The sequence below is a fragment of the Ambystoma mexicanum genome, chromosome 4q, assembly GCF_040938575.1.
Source record: "Ambystoma mexicanum isolate Mex_15411 chromosome 4q, UKY_AmexF1_1, whole genome shotgun sequence".
In the NCBI taxonomy this organism is placed as follows: domain Eukaryota; kingdom Metazoa; phylum Chordata; class Amphibia; order Caudata; family Ambystomatidae; genus Ambystoma; species Ambystoma mexicanum.
The window spans coordinates 899758907-899784957 of NC_090928.1; the positions used below are offsets into that span (position 1 = coordinate 899758907).

Below are 26051 nucleotides of genomic sequence, written 5' to 3' on the forward strand. Positions count from 1 at the left end.
GCGTATCCCTACGGCTGCACTAGACCACCTCCGAATTCCCCTGCGTGCAGCCGCTCTCCTTGCCTGCCGGGCAGCGTGTTCCCGATCGAGGGGGGGAGGGCACCTCACCCCCCTCCACCGACAGCCGACCGAAACCGCCGGCTCCGGATTTCTCCTTAACTGGTGCCTCACCTCCCAGCCTCTTTAGTAGCTCCTGCAGCTCCGCTCTCTGGGTCTGGTGGCGGCCCTTTCGGGCGAACCCGCGGCTGGATGGGAGATTGCGCAGCCCCTCCCCGGGGGCACACCACAGGGCCGGCTTCTGCTCCTCCGCTGCGCTCTCCTGAACCTCGGTGGCGTCTCCCTGGGGAACCTGCGCCGAGTAAAGAAATGGCGCGGCTCCTCACTACTGCAACCAAGTTCACCGCCCCTCACAAGCCGCCTCTCACGATCCCGGTGTCTCCTCCTGGAACCGAAGAGCCGTAAATCCCTGCTACTGCGCTCCCAATGCTTCACTGGGACCTCTACGAACGTCTCCTCACTGCGGCTGCCATCTTGGAATCCTGTTTTTGTTTTTTTGATAACTTTTTCAATTGATACCTTATTGTTCCCAGAATCTGCATTTTCGAGGTGTGGGGGTAGGGGGGGGACCTTGACAAACCTATTGTTTTGAACATCTAATCCAAATCCATCCAGCAAGTCAAAAGATATTAGCAATAGAATTGTGGGGAAAAAAGGCTGCTTTTTAATTTCTGAAAGCCTCTGTTGCACCATGGGAGATGAAGCAATTTTGAATTTGGATGAAATTTTCTAAATAAAAAGTTTGTCAGGGCCCCTCAAATTGGACATTTTGGGAACAAGTTGTTAAAAAAGGAAAGAGTTATTAAGAAAACATAAAAAGGCTGTTTCAGCCTACTCACATTATTTTTCCCATAGAGAAAAACTGCAGTTTATGAACAGTTGTAGCCCGAAAACCGCTGGACAAATTTGGACCAAATAAGGAACAATATGGGCACAAAGCATTGACTACATTTCCTTAACTGGTTTGGTGTAATTCCATCCAGTAGTTTATAATATATTCAACAGAGACCTGGGGCTTACCCCCCTGTTCCTTAAAACCTTTTAATATATATCAGCCGTCCCCGTCGGAGAACAAAAATGCATCTCACAATCCAAACAGTGATAACAGGGGTAATGGCCAGGGAGGTACATGGAAAGAGGACAGGGCACTTGGTGACTGCCTCTGAGGCGGAGATGAATTTTGCATTTTCGTGCATTATCAGGGGAATACCGGGGAAATCCAGTGGGCTTGATTAGTTCATTGCTGCTGTATGTGTAGTTTGTGGCCACCTATTGGGTCCAAAAGAAAGAAATCAGGGGAACATGTATAGTGGACACGGCCAAAGGTTGTGTTCACTGGCCAGGGCCAAAGGCCCTGGCTAGTTGACCCATAAGACATGTTGTATAGTGGTCACGGCTAAAGGCCATGGCCACCAATTGGGTCCAAAAGAAACAAATTGGGGGCTGGGGGAACATGTCGCCCTCCCCTGCTAATTGTCCCGGTCTGCCTCTTGACTGGCTGCCTGGTTCCTTCACGATTCTCACGATTCTTACAGGGCACTAGGCTCCCTAGTCCAGTATACCCCTGCACCCCCTCTTCAACCTGCACTTGCTCTTCCGGGCCATTCCCCCCCCAGCTCTAGCCTGGCTGAGCCTGCACCCTTGTAGCCCTTCCAGCCCCTTACCTTGCACCTAGCTTGTGGACCTTCCTTCCCTTGCAATCTCTGTTTTCCCCTGGCTCTGTCCACCTGTCCTCCCCAGGCACTTGTTTTTCTCACGGGCCTTTCCACCCTCACCAGCACTTAACCCACTCCTCTCTCCCCAGCACTTCTCGTTACTGCACTTGCACAATCCGAATGTCACAAGGCCTAGTAGGACCGTTTTGGTGTTTGTCCTCCCTGTTCCCCCACCCCGTTTTCTTGTTGAACCTTGCAACACTTGTGTATAGGCGCATTATAAATACCCAATCAATCAAATAAAATGTATAGTGGACACGGCCGCAGGTTGTGGTCATGCCAAAGGCCATGGCTAGTGGTCTGGGAGTCTTTTAAAATATACGGTGGGCACGGCCAAAAGGGGTATAGTGGGTCCAAAAGAAACATATTGTGGCAACATGAGTGGGCATGGCCAAAGGCTGTGCTCCCTGGCCAGGGCTGAAAGCCCTAGTTAATGGGCCCGAAACATGCATAGTGGTCATGGCCGAAGAACGTGCCACCTAGTGTGTCCAAAAGAAACCAATCGGGGGAACATGTGAAGTCGTTGCCACTAGCAATGGCCGAAGGCCATGACTAGTAGCCTGGTAATTATTTTAATTGTTCTTTTATAACGCGCTTAATACCACAGATTAGTTTCTAAGCATTGGATCGGGATTCAAACCTGTGTTGCACTACGTCGTCTTGCATCCAAGACTAACACGTTGCCCCTGAGCTACCACCCCCCCCCCCCTCCCCGAAAGCGAAAGTGTTTGAAAATGTACAGTGGGCACGAAAAACATGTATAGTGCCCATTTCTCCAAGATAAATGGCTATATCTGCCCGGATACATTGAGTATCCAGATGTTTTTTAAGGTGTTAATAAATGAAACAGCCACGATCATCTTGTTCACGGTTATACTCGGGCTATAGTTGTGAGTTGAAGGGGGTCTCCGGACCAAGTTTGCAACATGAGGCGCAAACATTTTTCACACCCTCTGGTATACCTGGGGTATAACCGCTGCTACCCTAAATTTCAACTGAAACTGCATCACAGAAACTTTTGTTGTGGGGGGAATGACAGAGGGCAGGGGAGGTGAGGAGGCCAACACAGTAGTGGGAGGAGTAGGCACACATGAGGAGGGCATTTGGTGAGGGTCTGGAACGGCAGGAAAGTGCTTTTTTCCCCCCACCATTTTTCCTTGGCTATAATGACTACAAATAACCAAGGGTATCTGTAGTTCATTACAATGTAACTGTGGCTGTAGAAAAAAAGTTATTTTAAAAAGTATATATTTTTACAGCTACAGTGACGTTGGGGGTGAAAAATCACTGGCCATGGCAGCATTTTAAACGGCTGAAGGCCTCGTAGTGTTGTAAAATATAAAGTGGGCATGGCTGAAGGCCATTGTTAGTGGCCAGTTTGTATTTTAAAATCTACAATGTACACGGCCGAAGGCCGTGTCTGCTGGTCATGACCGAAGGCCATGCCGAATGGCGTTATCTGTGCCCCCTGGCTATGACTGGGTCAGTGGCGCCGAAAAATATACAGTGGGCATGGGCATAAGCCATGGACCGTGGCACTGAAAAATATACAGTATGCACGGCCAAACGCTGTGGCCACTGGCGCCACAAGAATATGCACTGGCTACGGCCAAACGATGTGACCACTGTATTGGACAGTGATGCTGAAATTATACATTGGGCACGGCCAAAGGCTGTGGCACCGAACAATATACAGTGGGCATGAACAACAATTCATATAACAAAACCCTTTACATTTATGGAAACAACTTTAGTTGAAGTGCAGTTAAGGTGAGTAAACTTAATGCAGCAAAACCCTGGAACTCCAGTGCATTGGGAGACTCGAGACTGGATAACCAAGGGGTTGTTGTGTTCATTTTATATATTTTTGAGGATTGTTATATGAGCATTATTTGGAATGTTCCACAAATATGAATTGGAAGGGATGCTTTTGTTTCTGCAATTACTAGAATAGTAAGGAAGTGAAAAGCCCTTCCTAATAAAAAAAACATTAAATACATTCTGAATAAATCAATGAGGATAACTCGGAAGTGCTACTCTATTATTGGTATTAGTTGGACAGATAGTATTCATCCTCTATATATATGGCAGTCCCCCTATGCACCCTGCCTTCTCACACATTATACAGTTTATACAGCTCTTCATATAGTTTCGGAATAACCTTCCATGTGTGCTTGCTCTGGTTCCAGTGATTGAAGTAAGTTTTGCTTTCCAGTTATCCTGCAGTTGAATACATTTGTACATTCATATATTGATGTACGTTTTCTTTATTACCCAGTCGAACTCTTGCAAAACGTTCAAAGCACAACAGGATTGGCAGTAATTCTTTATTTGAAGATGATGTTTGAACCAGTTGAGAAGCTGCCTCTCTTGGTAAGTACTGTTTTTAAATGTATGATATACGAAATGAAAAGTGATGTACATCATATATGTATGTGTGTATATATATATTTCTTAGGCTTGTGGAATCTGCTTAGATCACATGCTGTGCATAGGCCGACATCTAGTGGAAACTGCGGAGTATTACAGTTTGTTTTTTGAAACTCGAAAATGGGCGTCGACCTAGGGCATGCCAGTAATACTATCCCTAGTGTGACGGTCACTGTACCCATGATCCCTCACACGTGTAGGACCCTCAGATTGTTTTTTTCCGCCATACTTGTCGGAAGCATAGTTGTGGGGTTCCCTGGCTTTTAGCCATTTGTCATATATTAACCAAAAACTTCCCGTTCCTCTTATCCCACGTCGGTACTGAAGAACGAACAGCCGTCGAGACTGCATGATGGATTTTTGGCCTCGGAAGGCCTCTGGCCTCAGCTCTGACCTCAGCCCTGCAAGTAGGGAAAGTGGGGGGTGGACATACTCACACTCGTTTATTTCCTACATACACTCGCCCACTGCTATATAATAACATATGGAGAGTACTCCTTTTAAATTCTGCCCCAAGTGCAACCATAAGTTCCCTTGGGTAGATAAGCATAACACCTGTAATCTGTGTCTGCCTAGGGACCACCCCGAAACGAATTGCAGAGCGTGTAAGCTCTTTAAAGCTAAGACACTAAAGGACTGCTCCACCAAACGTTGGGCCCACTACGCCAGGCAGCTCGAGGCCATGGAAGCTGTGGGTTCCTTCAGTGATGGCAGCAACGCCGCCCTATCGGACGGCGATGGCACAGGAGTGTCGTTAGACACCCAAGCGCGAGCCCCCGATCTCGGAGGACTGTCTGGCGGGGCAGTTATGGGGACTACACCCGACGGAATGAGCGCTACACACACACTTACATCTAAGCACACTGACCCCACCCGAGACTCGACACGCGTGTCGAGTGATCGGCAGAGAAAGGCACAAAGAGAGCGGTCCACAGAATCGGTGTCCTCTAGGCGCTCCAGATCTCGATCGCCTCATGACACACAGCAACCGTCTACGATTGCTAAGGGTGCACACTTCCTAAAGTCACAGAGGTATGGTCGTCAGAAGACGAATCCGACCTCCACCCCAAAGCAGCACGTTCAAAGTCGGCTCCAGCAGTTCGTTCCACGTCTGCCTCTGAATCTCGACACCCCCCCTCTAAAACTTCAGAACCCACCTCTGAATCTCGACGCCAGGCGTCGAAAGATTCAGGGAAAGCCAAAGAGTCAGGGAAACATGCCTCTACACATGGTAAATGGACAAACCACAGAAAAAGTCATCTGAACACCAGGTTCAGAAGGACAAACATAAATCTTCTGAGAAATCCAAGACCCCTGACCCTGTCACTAGGCCTAAGGTTGTCCCTCCGACTCCAGAGGATATGGGAATAGAGGAGGCACCTCAACAAGAGGTGTTCATTCCCAGTTCCAAGGAATGGAGCTCTGAAGACATCGATAGAGTGATGAGGAGGATGTCCTTTATGGCAAACGTTTACGAGAAAAACCCTGATTACTTTCTAAGCTATCAGAATACCTCTGCTACCTCTACTCCTTCCGGATCCAAAGACTCTCGGCCTCCGAATAAGAGACCTCGTACTGAGACTCCAGTCCAGGGCCTGATTTCAGACCCACTCACTATTCAACCTTATTTTCAGTATGATGAAGATCCAGACATACAAATACTGGACGACCAGGCAGGGGTCGAATATTACGGGGACGATGAGGAGCAGGATGAGGAGTAAGACGAGGCAGAGGCCTATAACCTCAACTCCCCTATTCCCAAAGACCCACCGGTGAATGACTCACCTGTGGATAATCAGCCTTCTTTTGAATGAGGTCTTAGCTAAAGCTGCAGAGCACTTTCAGATAGACATTCAAAGGGGCTCAAGAAGAGTGGGACTTTGCAGAGGAAATTATGGGGGACAGGAAATCCATTGCCCAAGCCATATCCATTCTGAAATCCATTCAACGCAGAATTGACCCCTCCCTCCTCACCCCTAACCTTACCCGGGCAGTCAACCCAAGAATAGAAAAATTATTCAGGGCCGCCCCCTCCGACCCACTTTATATAAGGGGTTAGCTTAAACCCAACTCATTTGTGGTCACAACCACCAGAAAAAGGGTGGGGACACCTCTAGCATCCTCTGAAGCTCCCCGAGACAAGGAGAGCAAAAAGATATATGGGCTAGGAAGGAAAGTGGCTTCCACCTCTGCTTACCAGGCAAGAATTGCTAATACCACCACTCTGCTGGCAAGTTACAATTGTCACCAATGGGAGCAGGTAGCTGCCCTCATTGCCTCTGCACCTGAACCACTGAAGGGCCAGTTGGCCCAAATTGCGTCAGAAGGGAGATCGGTGTCCGGATACATTCTCAAGGCGACCTTTGACGCAGCAGACAATGCAAGCCGGCTCATCGCAGAGAGCACAGTCATCAAGAGACACAGTTGGCTGAGACAGTCGGGGTTCAGACTCTAGACCCAAGCCACTCATCGACATGCTGGTGGAACCCAATGTCTTGTTTGGGAAAGCGGTGGAAGAGGCACTCAAAACAGCCAAGAACGAATATGAGACCCTAAAGTCCCTTGGTCAACTAACCAAAAAACCCACGAACCAACGAGGGAATAATAATTTTCGTCGCTCTCGCTGCCAAAATTCCCAGAGAGGGTCTAATTACTTTCAAGGGCAAAATACATCGTGGGGAGGCAACCAACAGGCTACCCAGTTTCGCCAGAGGTCAAAAAAGGGGCCGTGGTAGAGGGAGAGGCAGACCCAGGTAGAGGCGGTACGCCTCCCAACAAACAGTGATGCTCCGCTCAGGGTCCCTTCCCACGCATCCCCAGTAGGGGGGAGCGCATTTCCAGCTTCACCCACGCATGGGAAGGGATCACCTCGGACAGATGGGTGCTGTCCACAGTGTCCGCGGGATACTGTATCGAACTGGTGGAACGCCCCCGCGACCATCCTCCAAGACATAAAATACTCCTTAGAGCACCAAAGAATCCTCCTCGAGGAAATCGTCATTCTTCTTGCAAAGGACACGATGGAACACGTCCCAGGCAACCAGGTAAACAAGGGTATTTATTCAACTTACTTCCTTGTGCCAAAAAAAGATCTAACAATGCGCCCAGTATTAGACTTACGCCCTGCAAACAAGTATGTCAAGCCTCAAAAATTTCGCATGACTAAACTCCAAGAGGTAATCCCCCTCCTAAAAAGAGGAGATTACATGGCAACATTGGACATGAAAGATGCCTATTTTCATATTTCCATATTTCCCAGCGCACAGAAAATTCTTGCGCTTCAAGGTGGACATTCAGCACTACCAGTTCAAGGTGCTGCCCTTCGGTATAGCCTCGGCTCCAAGGGTATTCACCAAGGTACGGGCGGTGGTGGCGGCGCATCTACGCAGGGAGGCAATCCCAGTGTACCCTTACCTGGACGACTGGCTCATCACAGGGGAGACCCCCGTAATTTGCAGATCCAACATTCAAAGAACAAATGACCTCCTCTTCTAATTGGGCATCTCAATCAACGAGACAAAATAAAGCCTGTTGCCAAGCACCACCAAACAGTTCCTAGGAGCTGTCCTAGACACTCAAAAGGGGTTGGCCTTTCCATCAGAGGAAAGAATTCGGAATATATTACTACAACTTCCTCAATATCAGTCCGGTCGTCAGATAAGGGTTCGCAAAGCGATGTGTTTCCTGGGCATGATGGCATCATGTATTTACCTGGTTCCCCACGCGCGCCTGCGCATGCGACGCATGCAGGAATGGTTGGCGAATCAGTGGTCCCAGGCAAGTGGTCAGTGGGACGATCTAGTGGTCGTTTCGCCAACACTAGTAGAGAGTCTTCGCTGGTGGACGAGAGAGAAACTGTCAAAGGGGAAACCCTTTTACGATCCAGAAATACAGGCTGTAGTCACTACACACGTGTCCCTGTCAGGATGGGGAGCACACCTCCTTCACCACACAGCTCAGGGTCTCTGGTCTCACACAGTGGCCAAGAATCACATCAACCTGCTATAGCTTCTGGCAGTCTTCGGAGCGCTTCGAGCGTTCGAACCCCACCTATCGAACCTGTCAGTGCAGATCCTAACAGACAGCACAACAGCAATGTTTTATATAAACAAAAAGGGGGGCCCTTGTTCGCCAAATCTGTCCAGGCTTGCCCAGAAAATGTGGATTTGGGCACTCAGACGGAACATTTACCTGTCATCTCAACATGTTCCAGGGGATCTCAATTCACTAGCGGACGCTTTGAGCTGAGATCCCCTCCCAAAAGAACACGAATGGTGTCTACACGAAGAAGTCGTAGGAGACCTCTTCTCACAGTGGGGTTTCCCCACTATAGACCTATTCGCCACAAGCGAAAACAGACAATGCCCAGGATTCGCATCCAGGTTCCCCCAGCCAGGCTCCAAGGGGAACGCCCTATGGATGAACTGGTCATGGATGTTTGCCTATGCTTTTCCACCAACCCCTCCCATGAGGAAGGTGGTCAACAAGATGCACACGGAATCGATGCCGCTCATCCTAGTTGCTCCCATGTGGGCGAGACAACCGTGGTTCCTGCACCTGCGCAAACTGGCGGTGTGCGAACCCATCAAACTCCCGTGCTGGCACAACCTACTCTCCCAGCACAGAGGCCAAACAGTGCATCCTCAACCCAAATCGATGAACTTGGCAGCATGGCTCCTGAAGTCATAGAGTTTGGCCATCTCAATCTACCACAAAGATGCATGGAAATCCCAAAAGAATCAAGGAAACCGAATACAAGACACTGTTACTTTGATAAGTGGAAAAGATTCGTTATTTGGTGCCAGAATAAACAAATCAACCCAGTTGATTACATGCTCCACTTACTGGATGCAGAGTTGGTATTTAATTCACTCAAAGTACACCTGGCAGCGCTGTCTGCCTACACCACCTCCCATAACAAAGTTTCATGGTGGAAGGTGCCAGTTGTCAAAGCCTTTATGGAAGGAGTAAAGAGACTCCACCCTCCAATTTCTAACCCACTACCAGGGTGGGACCTTAATGTGGTGCTTCGAAATGGATAGTCAAATGTATCCAGCTGTGTTACTCCCTTTCAGGAAAAACACTGCCTTTTACGCCAAGAGCCCACTCTACAAGAGGCACTGGGGCCACTCTGGCTTTCATTGCAAATGTACCCCTTGACACCATTTGCAAAGCAGCTACATGGAGCACTATTCGCACTTTTACTCAGCACTACTGCATTGACACTCATTCCAAGATAGATACCCAAGTGGGACAAGCGGTTCTAAGACATCTGTTCGTTCATGACCCTTCTCATATCCCACCTCCTCCTTCTAACACTGCTCGCTAATCTATGCACAGCATGTGATCTAAGCAGATTCCACAAGCCTCAGAAGGGATACATTACTCACCGTAATCGTATTTCTGATGCTTGTATCTGCTTAGATTCACATGCTCCCGCCCTTCTTCCCCTCAGAGAGAAGGCGCATGGATGCTTGTAGTCTTATCTGTCTATCTGCTTGGATACTCTGTACTCGCGCTACTCCTCATACTACCTCATGTCAGAAAAAATATAATCTGAGGGTCCTACACGCGTGAGGGATCATGGGTACAGTGGACGTCACAGTAGGGATAGTATTACTGGCACGCCCTTTGTCGACTCCCATTTTCAAGTTTCGAAAAACAAACTGTAATACTCTGCAGCTTCCACTAGATGTTGGCCTATGCACAGCATGTGAATCTAAGCAGATACAAGCATCAGAAATACGATTACGGTGAGTAATGTATATATATATATATATATATATATATATATATATATATATATATATATACATAATATGAGTAAGGGGGTGGTCGCCGCCCTATAGTTGAGGTGACACACATGAGACATAGGAAATCTGAAAATTCTATAACTAATATCTTTTGACTTGCAGAATGGTTTTGGCTGATATTTTCCAAACAAAAAGATTGTCACAGTGACCCCCCCCTAGACTGCAATTATTGAGAAAGATTTGTTAGAAAATGAAAACGTTTCTTTAGAAGGCAAAACATTTGGTAAAGACGAATTGCGAAAACTGCTGGGTGGATTTGGACCTGTAGAGGAGCAGACGTGCACCTCACTCATGGATCCCACCCCCTCACCTCCGACCTATTAGATGAATAACAAGAAGACACTGTGCATGACACCTGGTATAATTCCAGAGAAGATATTGTTAAGGATTTCAGTCAGGTGACACACACCTTGGTCTCTGCGAAGATGTAGCGCTCAATTGATATGCCTTTCTCTTTATTTTAGGCGAATTGAATTTGAGATGGTACACCACTCGTATAACACCCCCTTTTTCAAATACCCCGGGTTACAATGGACCATGAACCAGGCCGGTTGCTGAAAGTACAATAATTATTTTTAAAATTCATAAAAATACAATTTTTAATATGGGGCAGCACTCAACAATGGGTTGATAATTACAATAGAAATGTAAGCAATGCACTTAATTAACCTTCTCCCAGAACATATACACTGCACAATTGAATAGGAGCACTTTTTGATTTTAGGAAAGATAGCACACAAGTTAAGTTTTACCCCTGCAATGTTGCCTCAACCCACAAATAATCGAATTCTGAGTGGATAGAAAGAAGCAGCAGGTACTCGGGAATAAGAGGGAGAACACATAATAAGAGGCTAAAACGGACTTTAAACCTTTAGCAAAGGCCTAAAATAATACTCGAATTTTACAAATAATGAATGTGTGGTTAAATTATAATATACATATGTTTTATCACAATAGCAGCATATGTTTTGGGCATGCCCCGAAATTGGGAAGTTCTGGCAAGAAGTAGCCCGCCGGCTTGAAGAGAAAGGGATCAAGATAGATGTTGAAACAGTGTGGGCATGCTTGGTAGGGGGATTCCCCAGGCCACGTAAACTAAAACACGTAAGCAAATTAAAGGATCTGGCATATATACTTGCCAAGCGAAGAATAGCCATGGGATGGAAGGCATGTAACAGACCTAGCATCGAAGTCTGGTGGAATGACCTCCAGAAATGGACCGAAGCTGAAACAGCAGTATGGCAAGAAATGAGCAATAGAGGAGGGGAGGAAGAGGCAGAAACCCTGACAGCTTAGAGATATTTAGTGGCTACATTGAACGGGTCCACCCAGGACTGGCCGAACAACCAGGACTCAGTTGGGGACACGGGAAAAGGATTACCTGTGGAAGACGTAGATGCGGAAGGCGAAGTGTAGTAGGTTCATATGGGGGAGGGATAAGGGCAAGCAGTAGACACGGAAGGATATGTGCAAATTCTTAAACGTCAAGACTTGTACTGCAAGGTTTGGTTGTATGTTGTTTGGTTATAATAACATTGTTTTAAAAAAAAAGTTTTATCACAATAGCAGGTATGATATATCACTGGCACTCACAAGGTAATGGATCAGCAAAAAGGCATACAATTCGAAAATGAGTGGAAAGTTTAGAGCATGCTGCAGCCAAATGACATGTTGAAAAGTTGCAATTTCTCCAATTCCCACTTTAAATAACCCAAACGGTTTTTAATAGAAACGGGTGAAATACTCTGATTCGGAGTGCGGTTTTGGGGCTGGGGGATAGAGGTATATCACAGGGACAATATAGAGATGAAAATAGGTCTCTAGCTGGTAAATTGAGAGAGATTTGGAAGGTAGAGTGAGGTTCGTTTTTAGGTAAATAGAGCAGTCAAAAGTGAGAAAATCGGTTTTGAAAGGAAAAGGTTACTTATACTAAAATATATAGGCTATTTTGTTAAGGAGGAACACAGTAAGTTCCAAGGTTGATTAGCCAGGTCAACCTTGTCACCACAGTGCTCCACCCCAACAATAAAATTATATGGAAATTAGTTTGATTACTCCAAATATAACTAAGGGCTTATAATTTACATCAGACAAAATTGAAAAGAGATGGCGCTAGCACTTAAACATTAAGGGCAGGATACAAGGATAATTCTAACAGTTTTAACAAGTTACTAGGGTGTAAATATGACTACTTAGAGGGTGGGATAAGGACAAAGTCAAGACAAGATAGGCTACGTCTCTCTATGGGGTGGGGATTATACTCGCAGTCCACTTTTTTGTTTTGGGATTTCTGGACAGTCAACAGGGTCTGGTAACCACACAGCGGCACGCCTGGCAAAAGTCCGCTGGGCAAGGTCTGGTCACCGGGTAGCGAACAGCTGGGCAATTCGGGTCACTGGATGGCACAGGTACCGCTGGATGCAGTCAGTGGGCAAGCAGTTAGTGGGCAGCAAGCCGGTCTGATTTCAGGATGCAAAAGATACCACAGCTTTCCCCTTTTTAATGGGAGAGTCGTGGGTTGATTCTGGATCACTTGCCTTGCTGGGATAGGAATCAGCTATGCTTGTGTTTTGCAGTGGGCTCTGGAGTAGCGTCAGCAATGCTTTGGCCTTATAGTTGGAATCAGCAAAAAGAATGGAGCAGATCAGGAACGCAGCGCAGGAACTTCGGGAAGAGTCCTGTTGCAAAGATAACCGTCTTCAAAGTTTCTTAATAAAATAGTCTTTAGAAACAAATGGGCATCCTTTGTCCTACACTGGCCCATTATTTTCCTTTTCAGCTTCCACCAACTGTCACTTCCCCCCAGAGGGAGGATGGGGGTTTTCCCAGCTTGATTGAAGGTTTATTGCCACTTCTCCACTATGCGCATTTGTGTCATGGAACTTCCATTGTAGAGGGCTCAGCCCAGACCAGATTCTGTCCAACCTAGTAATTATCCCTGGGGTGTGAGCATTTACTGAGAGGGCCCCTTTTGTTTCTGTCATCCTCTCAGCAGAAACCTGTCTTGGGCTGATTCCTCCCCTCGTGTAGCCACTGAAGTTTAATTTACTTGTATTTATTTTTGTTCTGAATTGGAAGAAAATCTGCTGAATAGAACCATTACGTACATTGTATTTTCACAGTACAATCCCCTTTCATATTGCTAGGCAAGGAGACGTTTTTGTTCAACCTAGTACTCTCAAACAAGCATTTTTCTCCTTTGGTTTGCAAACCCCATTTTTACACATGTGGTGCAATCTGCTAGCACTCTGCTTTCAAAATTGTTTTTTTACTTTCCATTTGGATTCCCACATTGTTTTGCAGCTATGGTTATTTTTTTTTAGGCAGTAGTTTATTTGAACCACCTATGCACTGGAATTGACTTCCCCCAGAGCTGGAATTTCTTTGAATTACCGATCCTTCACACTTTGTATGTTAAGGGTAAAGCTTATTCCTGTGCAGCGGAAAATGAAGTTTCTTGGTTGATTTTTCTCAGATTTGGTTTGACAGAGCCTGACATTCAGGGGTCATGCTTGGTTTTGCTGAAGCACAATGGGGATATGAATGGGCATGATAACAGATAGAAATAGTGTCAGAGCAGCATCATCTTAAGGTAAAATACCCCCTTTTCAATGGGGACTTTGGGCTGGCAAGGCAGCAAAGCAGTGCTGCTTTTTCACTCTCTTTCTTTTGTATATGTAAGAACACACTGGCAAGCTCCCTCAGTGTGCCCCTTTGTTCCATCCTGCCCAATATGTGCTTGGCAAGATGGTGCAGCCATCTTTTTTTGTTGCTGCAAAACGCAGTTTTGGTGCAATGGTGCTTACTGGTGCCAGCGCAGCCATTTTGTTGTTTATGCTGAAATGTAGCTTGGTGATGTGGGGAAGTACAGCTGAGTTGGGTCAATATATCCCACAATATGAAGTACAGAATAAAGAGAAGGATGAGAAGAAACATGAAGAAATAGAAGCCCAAAGATTGAAAGAGCGTATGTTGCAAAAAAGGCGAGAGGAAGAAAAGAGGGCAATTAGAAGAAGGGAAAAAAAAATTAGGAGTAGTAGGGGCCAAAGATATGACAAAATAGATTGTATTGTTAATAGAAGCACGATACCCATCAAAGCACGAGAGCGCTGGGAGGAAGAGATAGGATCACAACAGCCCTGCAGGGAGCTGCAAGAAATACCGAGATTACAGACATGGGCTGACCAGCATGAGTCAGAAGGCATAGGGAAAAGGATTGGTGATCTATATAGACAGATGAGAGAAAAGAGTGGCTATGAGACTATGGAGAACATTGCAGGGTTCCATGTCATTTCACCGAGTAATGTTTTTTCGCTGTTTTTTTTACCACAGATTTTTTTAATGAAAAAACCCCCATCCACTTTAAATTTTTATATATTTCGAACACCCACACCCATATATATATATTTTTAACCCCCCCAAAATGTCAGTTTTTTCCCCCGTTAAATCTGCAGTAAAAACCAGCGAATAAACATCCTGCGATGAAAGGACGTTGTAACATTGCAGCATCTCCACCAAAGGAAACGGGAGATAGAGCGGATAACACACAGATGGATGAGCATAGCACGCTGTCCCTAAGTAGACTAGATCTTGCTGATGAGGAAAGAGATAATAGTCATACCAGTTAGGGTATAATGTCAGATGAAGAGAGGGAGGAAAAAGAGAAAGCGCGATGAGAAGGTGCATGCAGCTTTTTGATAGACCCGAACATAGAGAGCGGGGCAAAATGTTCAGCTTTAGAAGACCTGAAAGAAAAAATGCCAAAACCAACTCCATATTCTGAATGACCACCAACTCGGTCACGTAGTGCAGAGGATATGTCCCCGCCTTATGTAAGCATGTTAAGGTCACTACTAGGAAGAAGCCGAATAGGTGAGACTATCCCTACATGCAAGACGCAAAGTATAGGGGGGTATGATTTTGGACCAGGATTTACACAATTCCTGTTATTAGAGGGGGGAGGACCACCACAGTATATTCCATGGTCACAAATGGACAGTTTGACTGCAGATGCAGGAAAATGAATTTGAGTTAGAGAGAATGATAGCGGGAATGACGGTTGGCAGTGAGTGACATAAAAGGCCTTGCTGGAAGCTATTCTAGGGGAGAGAGCTGACATTTGTAGATGAGCAGGGTATGTAAGTGTAACTGCACAGAATATGACACACAATGGTGCGCAGGCATGGAGAGCTCTTAGAGTACAGTATCCTGACACATCAGACATGGGTGCGATTATGATTAGCTAAAAGGTGGAGGATGGAGATCCTGTTGCATTTATTCAAGAGATTCAAGAACATTGCCGCCTTGAGGCGAGAGAACCGTGGGATGAAATAGTGGGATTACTTTATCATATTTTATGTCAGGGATTGCCAGAGCCAGTGCCATGGCAGATGAAGAAACACAGAAATACACTTGACGTTTGTACATCATTGTCGATTGTTACAAGAGAAAAATAAGAAAGCTGAGAATAGAAAGCAGGAGGAAGCAAAGTTAGTTCAGATGAAATTGTCAAAATACGCCATAGAAGGAGCAGTATTTATGAGTGGTGAAGGCGTGACTACACATGAAGCACAGTCAGTACAGCAAAACAATATAGTGCATCCTATGTATCGTAGTGGGTACAACTTTTGGCCAAGAGGTAGAGGGAATGCACCTAGAGGATGGGGAGGATTTCAAAACCCTTGAGGGGAAGGCGGATTTAATGGGGACAGGCACAGCAATGCTGGAATTGTGGGAGAACAGGAAATCTAGCCCGAACATGTAGAATTAGAGGAGAAGGCATGCAACAGAACTGGCAAGCTCCAAGAGTGGGGGGGGGGGTGGGCTGTTCTCCGCAGTAGAATACAGAACCACAGGAATATTATGCCCAAGATCTCACACACTGTCAGAGAAATGCACCACAAATACAGCAAGCACAGCAGATTCCACAGCAAATGCAGTCGCCACAAGGGCAACCACAGCAAGCACTGATGCAGACACAACAAGCACAGCAGCCTACGTGGATGACATTTTAGTGTGCAGTGAGACTGAGGAAAGATGCATGGAAGTCTCAGTTTGACTAATGACAATACTAGCAGAGAAAGGATACAAAGTAGACAAAGAAAAGCCACAATATTGTCAGGAAGAGGTCTTGTACATGGGACATCTCATTTCTCAAGAGGGGAGAAAAGTGACACCTGAAAGAGCAAAAGCAATCATGAGAACTTAAAACCTGAGACAGTAAGAGAAATTCAAGAGTTTCTAGGCCTATGTTATTATTGTAGGGCCTGGGTTTTTGACTACAGTACATATATTTGACAATTTTTAAAAAGACTCAAGGAAGCACAGATGAGCAAAAGTAAAAGAGCATGGACAAATGACAGGAATGAAGGATTCACAGAATTAAAAAGGGCGATTTGCACAGCCCTAGTATTCGGAATACCATACTGTAATGAAGAGTTTTGATTCTCCCGTTCAAATAGAGAAGTGATGAAGATGTACTTACACAGAAGACTACATTAGGACATGGATACAAACCATCAGCCTATTATAGTGGGATTTTAGACCCAGTAATGAAAGGACATTATCCTTGCGAACAAGCGCTAGCGGCTGCTGCTTTTGAAATCGAGAAAGCCACCAGTATTGCAATGGGATGCTCAATAACATTATTTGTCGAGCTATCTCTATTTGCCATCCTGGAGAAACCTAAAAGTACATTGACTACACAGAGCGTCTGGATACAAAGTGATTATTTCATATCCAGCAATCAAAATTGTTAGATGTAGAACAGTGAATTCAGTGACATTTATAGCAGAACCAGTAGGAAAGGAGGGCTATGTACATAACTGCACAACGTATACTGAATTGTATGATGATATTTCCCTTGTTAGAGAAAATACTGTTGGAGGTGGTGGGGGCTTGGGGGATTCTCCTTATTGATGGTTTTTTGAAAATTGACCAAATGACTGGTGAAAGGCATACTGGGACGGCAGTAGTGAAATTAAACAAGCATTGACAATGCCAGTAGTTTTGCCGTCTACTGTTTTTTGCATTTTGCATTTATAGGCACCTAGGTGCAAGTATAGTGCAAATTTTGAAAGGTAGATGCGATAAGGGATGTGCAGGTGTGCAATAGAACAAGAAGGGGTGTAGAGTAAGTGAGGAAGCCATTGATAGAGGGAGCCATCGAAGATGAGCAGGAGGACATATGAGCGAAAAAAAGGTGAGTGATATAAAGCGAGTGTGAAAGGAAGAATAAGAGGCCATAGTGAATGGGTAAGAGAAGGTAGGATCACTGGTGGGGGTAACGAGAGAGGTGGTAGGATTGAGTAGAGAAAGATGGGGTAGGGTTAGTGGATGGAGGTATGGAGAGGGAGATATATTTGCCACAGCATTTAAAACCAAAAAGGGACGTTACAAAACCGTGCAATGTAAAATTAGTGCTATATTCAAAGACCAACCCTGCTATACAAAATCAGTAGAAACAAAAACACTTAAAAGTATGAAGCAATTCCCTGGCACCACCCTATTTCAATTATCTGAAAGACTTTCCTGCACGTTTTATTTATCTTTCCAGGCTCCTTTGGTTCAAAACTTTCACACACCTGGAGTATCTCGCAACTCCTTCCTGACCGCGGAAGCTAAATGCAGTTGACCCCTCCCACCTTGGCACGGACTCCTGAATCTTTTATTCACAGGTAACCTTGAGGCAGTCAATGGGGGGAAGAGGTTTAGGGAGAGAAGTTGTGGATAGGTAGGGAGTGTTAGGTAAACCAGGAAGAGGGTTAGGGTTCTTGAGTAGGATAGGTACGGGGAGTAAAGGGAAAATCATACACATCATGAAACACCGGAACGTAACCTGAGGACACCTCCTGAACCTCCTACCAGCAGTACAACATCCTTCTTAATTAGGATATTGCTCCCTAGAACCTGTATCTCCCACCGTTCATTCCTAATCGTGCGACTAACATAAGCATATGATGTCTATCAGGATAACCTCCTGAAAACAGCTGTAGCACACAACATGAAACGGGGCACAGCAAGAAATCACAGTGTACATTACATATATCAAATAGTACCCTAACTGGTCTTCAGGACGCCTCTTTTCTTTCTAGCCGGCAGAAATGATTTCCATAGGAGGCACTTATGAACTTGTAATATGACTTGAACATGACCCCCCCGGAAGTTGACAAGAGCAAGCAGCCACGTCCCTCACAATTGTGTTCCCATATCAAAAACATTCAGAAAGTAAATTTCTGCTTTCTGCAGCTTGCACAAATTAGAGTTCATGGAATAGTGTTGCAGCGTAATGCACGTAGCAGCAAACAAACACACAGTGCCTCCGCTCTCCGCCGCTTGCCCTAATTAGAGTTTGTGAAAGTAATAGCGTTGAAACACTCATAACATTAGACAGATTCACAGTCTTCCTTGGAGCCTCACTTCACCCCCTTAACCACCTGCGTGCACTTAACTGAGGCCTTGGGGCAGGGGGAGGGGCAATGGCACCTCCCCAGGCAATCCAGCTCCAGCTTTGAGCGGTCACGCCGCAATCACCATAGTGCTGTCTGTGCCTCTGTGAGGGACAGAGGGAAAGCTGAGGCTCCTCCGGCTCCATCCAGTGTTCTGCACTTCTCCTCACCACCGGGGGCCCGGGTGCGCCAACTCCACAACCTGCTCTCATCTGGCCCGTGCCTGCAACGCCAACTATCACCAAGGGCCGGAGAGGAGCTTAAATAGCACGCGAAGGCGTGCACCTGCGCACACACCCCAATCCCCATGTGCTCATGGGAAATGTAGTCTCCTGGATCCCTTAGCCCGCAGACAGGCCTGCCAAGCTCCCAACAAACCCTTTTTCCTCACATAACCCCCTCCTCTAGGGCCCTTCCCAGGACCTGGCTTATCCGGATGTGCATGGTAAAATAGTCTTCCCAAACGGCCTGCATGCACTGCCTCCGAAGGTTCCCAAGAATCATCCTCAGGACCACAACCAATCCATGAAATTAAATACCATAGTTCTTGCAGCGCCACTTGGAGTCCAAAATGGCCGGCACCACAAATTCTTCTCGACCATCCCCCATCACACCCGGAGCCTTCCGTGTCACCACACCAGGGGCTGTGGGTTTAACCAAAGAAACATGAAACACAGGATGGATCCTCATATGCGAGGGCAGACGCAAACACACCGCAGTTTCTGAAATACATTTCACCATCGTATAGGGCCAAATAAAGCGGGGCACAAATTTACAAGACCCAAACAACTTGATATGCTGGGTGGAGAACCACACTCTATTCTCCCGAGCACATATTTTGGACTGCCCCGTCTTTTTCGGTCTGCCTGCATCTTATAAACCTGTTCTGTCCATATTTTGGCATGCTGTCTCTTGTATACTGATTAGCTCCTGAGTACTCTCTGTCACTGCCGGAATCTTGTTAAACTCAGGAACTTCCTCCGGCAACATCTTACAGTTTTGTCCATACAAGCAGACAAGGGGGCGGACATACCCAGCGAATCGTGTTTGGTATTGTTATAACAAAATTCTGCCACCCACAAGGACCGGACCCAAGAGGACTTGCCATCAGCCAAAAACTCCTAAGATATTGCTCCATAGTCTGCTTGACTCTTTCCGTTTGACCATCTGTCTGCGGATGGTAACTGGTGGATAGAGCGCAGGAGATTCCGAGCAACTTAAAGAAAGCACGCCAACACCGGGAGGTAAACTGAGAGCCCCGGTCAGATACAATGGTTCTCGCTAAGCCATGCAATTGCACTATATGTTTCAAAAATAAATCTGCCAATGTCCTTGCACTTGAAATCCCATCAAAAGGAACACAATGAGCTTGCTTAGTCAGGTAATCAACCACCACCAGAATCTTATCAAAATCCCCATCCCTGGGCAGTTCAGTAACAGTCCATAGAAAGACACTCCCATGGTTCCTCGGGCGTGGGTAGTGGTTGTAACAAACCTGCCTTCTTCAAATTGTCTGCCTTGGACTCCACACAGATCTCACCCTCTGCCACATATTCCTGTACATCGGAAGCCCAGCCCTCACACCAGAAGTACCGCTGCACCATGTCCCGAGCCTCCCTAACGCCAGGATGATCTGCCATTGGGGGCTTATGGCACCAAAACAAGGCTTTCTTTCTCAACATCTCAGTGGGGAGAAACAACTTCTCTTCCTGATAGGGTAATCCCTACCGAATTAATCTGGCACTGTTCTTCACCCATCCCTTCCACTCCTTTCTTGGAAAACTCCTGCGTCTCTGAGCAGTCACTGCACCCATAATCTTCTCCACTGGAATAATACATCATTCCCCCTAGCACTGCCCTCCCATATTTTCCTGTCTGGACAGTGCATCTGCCTTTCCGTTACTCCTACCCGGACAATACGTGAATCATATTCTTCAAAAAATGTGACCGTTGTAGCTGCCGGTAACTCAAGGTTCTTGCTGATCTTAAACACTGCAAATTCTTGTGATCTGTAATAAATACCACAGGATGCCGAGCCTCCATCAAATAGCGGCGCCACTCTAGAAAAGCCTCTCTAATGGCCAAGAGCTCTTTATACATAACAGCGTAAATCTACTCACAATTTGTCAGTTTGCGTGAGAAATAAGACACCGGATGTTGGATGCCCTCCCCATCAGCCTGTAACAAAATTGCCCCCATGGCTATTTTGGAGGCATCTGTTTCTACTTGAAACTGTTTCTCTGGAGTGGATGTAAAATCTGGGCCTCAGTGAAGGCGACCGTCAACCTCTCAAAAGCTTCCTCCGCCTCTTTACCCCAGTTGAACATAGTAGCCTTCCTTAACAGTCTGGTAATGGTTGTAATGATGGCTGAAAAATTGTTTATAAATCTTCGGTAGAAATTAGCAAACCCCAGAAATGACTGGATGTCCTTCACACACTGGGGAGACGGCCATTTGGTTACAGCCTGCACCTTCCTGTTGCCCATAACTATGCCAGACGGCGTTAAAATAAATCCCAAGAATTCAACTCTAGTGGTATGAAACACACATTGCGAATGGATTGTGTCCTCCAACATATTCCTCATCTATGACATGTAATGTCCACAGCTGTGCTGCTTCAGAAATTTTTTCGGCAGAGGGTGCCCTGCGTCGATGGCATCGGGTCGATGTCCCTTGAAGGCCTCAGTCGAGGGTGACGACATTGGATGTTATAATTAGCACGCAGGGCGCCCGTAGCCTCAGAACATGTTTTTTCCCCTCACAACATGTGGCACACGTGCCCATAATACGGCATCAACTGCACTTAGCCTTGTTGGAACGAAAGCTGTAATGGCAAGGGAAATTCTTAAGAGGGGTATGCTGGGAGGGCGATGAGGAACACGTTGGAGGAACATCCAGTCGATAGAATGGCACTGTGATGCTGGAAATGCATCGGAGGAACAAAGCCTCCGTATCCTTGTCCCTTACTGCTTTTTATTGTATGTTCTGTCGTGTTTTCCGCGCAGGAGTTCATGTGGGACTCCTGACGGTGCAGCTCACTCTTTTGGTTTGGTGTACAGACCCATAGGATACCCTTATGGCACCCATGGGTGGGGGTGCAACCCTGTACCCCTAGTGTATGTTTTTGGGCACCTGTGGGTGGCCCACAGAGCAGGGTATGGGCTGGTGGCAGCTCCATGCTGAAATGACTGGTGCCCTGAACGTCCTCCATTTTGGGATGCCCAGGCCCTGCCATTGGAATCGGTAGATTACTGATCGAAACAAGATGGCTCCCGTGGCCTCTTGCCTTCCATCGCCTGTTACCTTGATCTTCTCGAAGTCCCGGGAAGCCCTGACTCTGTCCCTTCCCCCTGACTGGCTGTTGGGTGGAAGTTCCATATATGGTAGTGTGGGGAAGTGTTGACCAGACTGGCTGGAGCCTTCCCAACGACCGTATGTTGTGGGTACAGCTGTGGGTGGGACCTGGGTGAATGGAGTGTGTGACGATTATACACTTCTTGTTGTGGATGTCTGGTATCTGGTGTTTGACACAGTGACTGAGACTGAAATATATCTCGGGACCTCTCACTGCTAGAAATCGTTCAGAAGCTGAAGAGAAACTGTAGTTGAAACTGAAGCTTGACCTTGAAGCCCTGCTGGAAGAGAAGAATTGCTGTTGCTCTACTTCGCCGATCTGAAAGCGGTTGTGTCTCCAAGAACTGATCCAAGAGAGGACCTGGTAAGGAGACCTCTCCCCGAGCTACGAAGGACCATCATGCACCAGCTGATCTTTGCCAAAGCTCCCGGGTAGACAGACCTATGAAAGGCTGCCGACCGGAGACGAGGACTGCCGTGGAATCCCAAGGAGAATCGCCCGGACAACCTGGACTGTTGTCCATCGCCATCGATGACCGAGCCGCAGTGCTCCCGTTGCCTAAAAACATTTGATCCAAGGACGCTCTCGTCTGCACCGTCGACCACTTTGTCCCGCCGGAGAAAGTCAAGGCCGCCGACGCGCCATGGAGCATTCGCTGGTGGGTTTCCCGCCACCTAAAGACCACAGAGACGCCGACGACTTGACGCCCTTGCTGGGCCACAGTACTTCAAACTCTTGCGGTCCTGAACTATCGACATCGAGGTGCCCCGCATGCCTATTCCTTGCAGGACGTCTACGCTCCGTCGTCGACGAGCACCGCTAGGAACGAAGCTGACACTTCCCAGCCGTAGTTCACCCTGTTCATCGCCAGACTTTCGACAACCCGTGGCTCCTGTCTTAAAGGTGCCTTAAAAGTGCACTGAAGAAGGGACATCGATTTCCCGACAAGGAACTCTACAACACCAGGTTGGGGTTGCTGAGCTATTGGAAAGACTCTTGTGAACAATATATGGACTGAGCTTGTGATATATCTTTATTCTACAGGTTGCCCAGGTGGGGGGGGATCTCCACACAGAACTGTCTAGGTAACAGGTCCAGTATTCTGCCAATTGTTCTAACCAACTGCTTTCCTCTTGTATCTATTGTTGGTTTCCTTTACGAACTGATTTGTGTGACATTTAACCGTACAGTTGATGCACTTTAAAGAGATTGAATAGTGATTGTGGTACCACGTAGAACTCTATAGATTTGCCATTGTAGATTAACCGAGTACAAAGTGAGTTATTGTTATATTGTACATTACCTTGAACATTAATTATATAAAGACTGTGTTTTAACTAATACAGTGTGCAGACATTCCGTTGTGGGTGCTTGGGGACTACACTGTACTTAAGAACCAGCCCGCATCATCTCCTGAGAAGCTAGGCCCTGATTGCTCGTCCATTGCTACCAACAATAGAGAATCTTGGCTGGGGTCCTCTGTGCCTCTCCTCTACGATATAGAGAGCAGGAGTACAGACCACCCCCTCCAGTCTTTACAGTTACCAGTTGGTAAGTAACTTGTTCTTCAAATGGATTGTGTCCTCCAACGTATTCCTCATCTTTGACAGACTCCCATACCAGTATCCATGAGTGGAGGAGGAAGAAGAATTTAGACACACCCAATTAAATGGCAGAGTAAAGCACTGCCTTACCAAAGGCAACATCCTGAGCGTGGGAAGTATCCAGGGAATAATGCTTAACAAACGTGTGTATGGAAGATCACGTTACAGCATCACAGATGTTCTTTAGCGGAACACCCCTCTGCAGGGCTGTCGATGTAGCCATGCCCTTGATGGAATGAGCCCGCAAGCCCTCCGGAGGGTCCATGCCAGCCAACCTGCATTCTGAGATAGTGAGGGTGATCCACCTAGACAAGGTCTGTTTAGAAACAGCCTGCCCCAATCAGTGTCCAGTATACCCCACAAAGAGCTGGTCGTCCACTCTGATTTTAGAAATTCTAGAAAGATAAAAGCTCAATGCTATCATAGGATCCAACCTATGGAGTCTCTCCTCGTCCTCGATAGAAGGCGGGGAGCACCACCTTCTGGCTTAAATGAAATCCAGACACATCCTTAGGTAGGAAGGACGGACGGACGTACACGCAATACAACCCTGTCCTTGTGGAACAAAGTAAAGTGTGGCTTAGAAGAAAGTGCCTGCAACTTGCTCACTCTTCGAGCAGAGGTAACTGCAACCAAGAAAACAGTCTTAAATGTCAACAATCCCAATGGGCAAGAGTGCAAAGGTTCAAACTGAGCACCCATCAGAAACTTTAAGACCAAATTAGGGCCCCAGACCAGCACCTGAAAATGTGACGGCGGGAACACATTTGTGAGCCCTTTCAAAAACTGAGTGATCAGTGGAATCTTAAAATAGGAGCATTGCTCGGACGAGCTCTTAAAGATAGAAAGTGCTGCCAGGTTACCTTTAATGATTCCTACCTGAAGATCCCTGTGGGCCAAAGAAAGTAAGAAGAAGAGAATCTCCGGAATTGAGCACTGAAAAGGATCAACATTCCTTCCTCTGCACCAGTTGCAAAACTTACACCAACGGCAATGGTACAGGGACTTTGTTGTTGGACGCCTGGCCAAAAGCAACACCTCCAGCACATCATCCGGGAGGTCCCAATCCTTCAGAAACCATGTGTGAAGGTTGAGAGTCTTGACCTCTGGATGAAGAACCTGACCTTCCTCTCGCGAGAGAAGATCCTCTCTTTGGGGAAGACGTATTGGAGGACAGATGGACATGTCTAGAAGTTCCGGGTACCATGCTCGCCTGGCCCAATTTGGAGCAATGGGGATCAAGCAGGTCCCGAACCATCGTAACCTCCTAAGAACTTGAGGAATGAAGGTGATCGGAGGAAACAGATACAGAAGCGGGACTAACCAAACCACGACAAATGCGTCCCCTAGAGCTCCTCTCGGAGCAAATTCCCTCGAGCAGTACCTTTTGCACTTCCAGTTGGCACCGGTCGCAAACAGGTCCACCTGCGGGGTTCCCCAAAGGGCGAAGATCTCCTGAAGGACTTCCTGAGCAAGTTCCCACTAGTGGGAGACTGCGCCCTGCCTGCTCAGAGCGTCCGCCGCCATGTTCTCGTCTCCTGCCAGATGAACCGCCATCAAGGAGATTGCCTCTTGAATTGCCCAGAACCAGAGCTGCATTGCCTCCCTACACAGACGGAGTGACCATACACCATGAGGCTGAGCAACCTTAAGAATTCGAAAGCCAGAAGCCTCTGGGCCTGTTGAAATTTGGTGACCATCTAGAGAATGTGTTGAGCCCTCACCTTGGGTGGTGAGCACATCCCCAAGGAAGTGTCCAACAGAGCCCTGATGTACTGGAACTTTTGGGAAGGTGTCATATTCGACTTCTTGAAATTGAGGGAGAAGCCCAGCATGTGAAAGGAGTGGCAGGTGACGCTGAGATGATCCAAGGCTTGTTCGGGAGAACGCGCCCTGATCAGCCAATCGTCCAGGTAGGAGTAGAAGTGAATCCCCTCTCTCCTGAGATGCGCTGCCACCACCACCATGAGCTTGGTGAAGACCCTCTCGAGCGGAAGTCCACCCGAGTGGCAGGACCCAAAACTGATAGTGCGAGCCGCCAACTGCGAACCACCGGTATCTCCTGTACTTGAGATGGATCGGCACATGAAAATAAGCATCCTGCAGGTCCAATAACACCAACCAATTCTGAAGTTGGAGGGCCTTGTTCAAGTATTTCAAGTCCAAGATGGGTCTCAGTCCTCCGTCCTTCTTGGAAATCAAAAAATATGGGAATGCCAACCCTTGTTCCTATCAGCCACAGGCATTGGTTCTATAGCACCTTTCTCTAGCAGGGTTAAAATCTCCTGCAGAAGGAGCGAATCTGGAACCCTCAAAGAGTGCTTCCCTGGTGGATTGTCGTGAGGTCGCCGTAGAAAAGGAAGGCAGTAGCCATGGGCTATTGTTTCCAGAGCCCACGCATCTGAAGTAATGGCTCACCAATCTTCTAGATGTTGAGACAGCCTGCCCCCTACCGGTGAACGAAAGAAGACCTCAGAGCAGTTTTGAAGCGGTTCTGGCAGTGCCTGATGGCAAAGAGGCTGCTGCTTGAGCGGCTTTGGCACCCCTACCTCGTCCACCACAAAATCAAAATTTGTATTCTCCGACGGCACCTCCCCACATCCAGCTCCAGCAATGAGCGGTCACGCTGC

At 47.0% G+C, this 26051-nt stretch overlaps 1 protein-coding gene across 4 annotated transcripts in view; it reads left to right on the forward strand.

Moving 5' to 3' along the window:
• THADA (THADA armadillo repeat containing) overlaps positions 1 to 26051 on the forward strand; it is a 2999906-nt gene that overhangs the window by 331549 nt on the left and 2642306 nt on the right. For all 4 annotated transcript variants that reach the window (XM_069608464.1, XM_069608463.1, XM_069608465.1 and 1 more), the window contains exon 9: positions 4051 to 4145. In XM_069608464.1, the coding sequence (XP_069464565.1) occupies positions 4051 to 4145 (95 nt within the window). The remainder of the gene's footprint in view (positions 1 to 4050; positions 4146 to 26051) is intronic.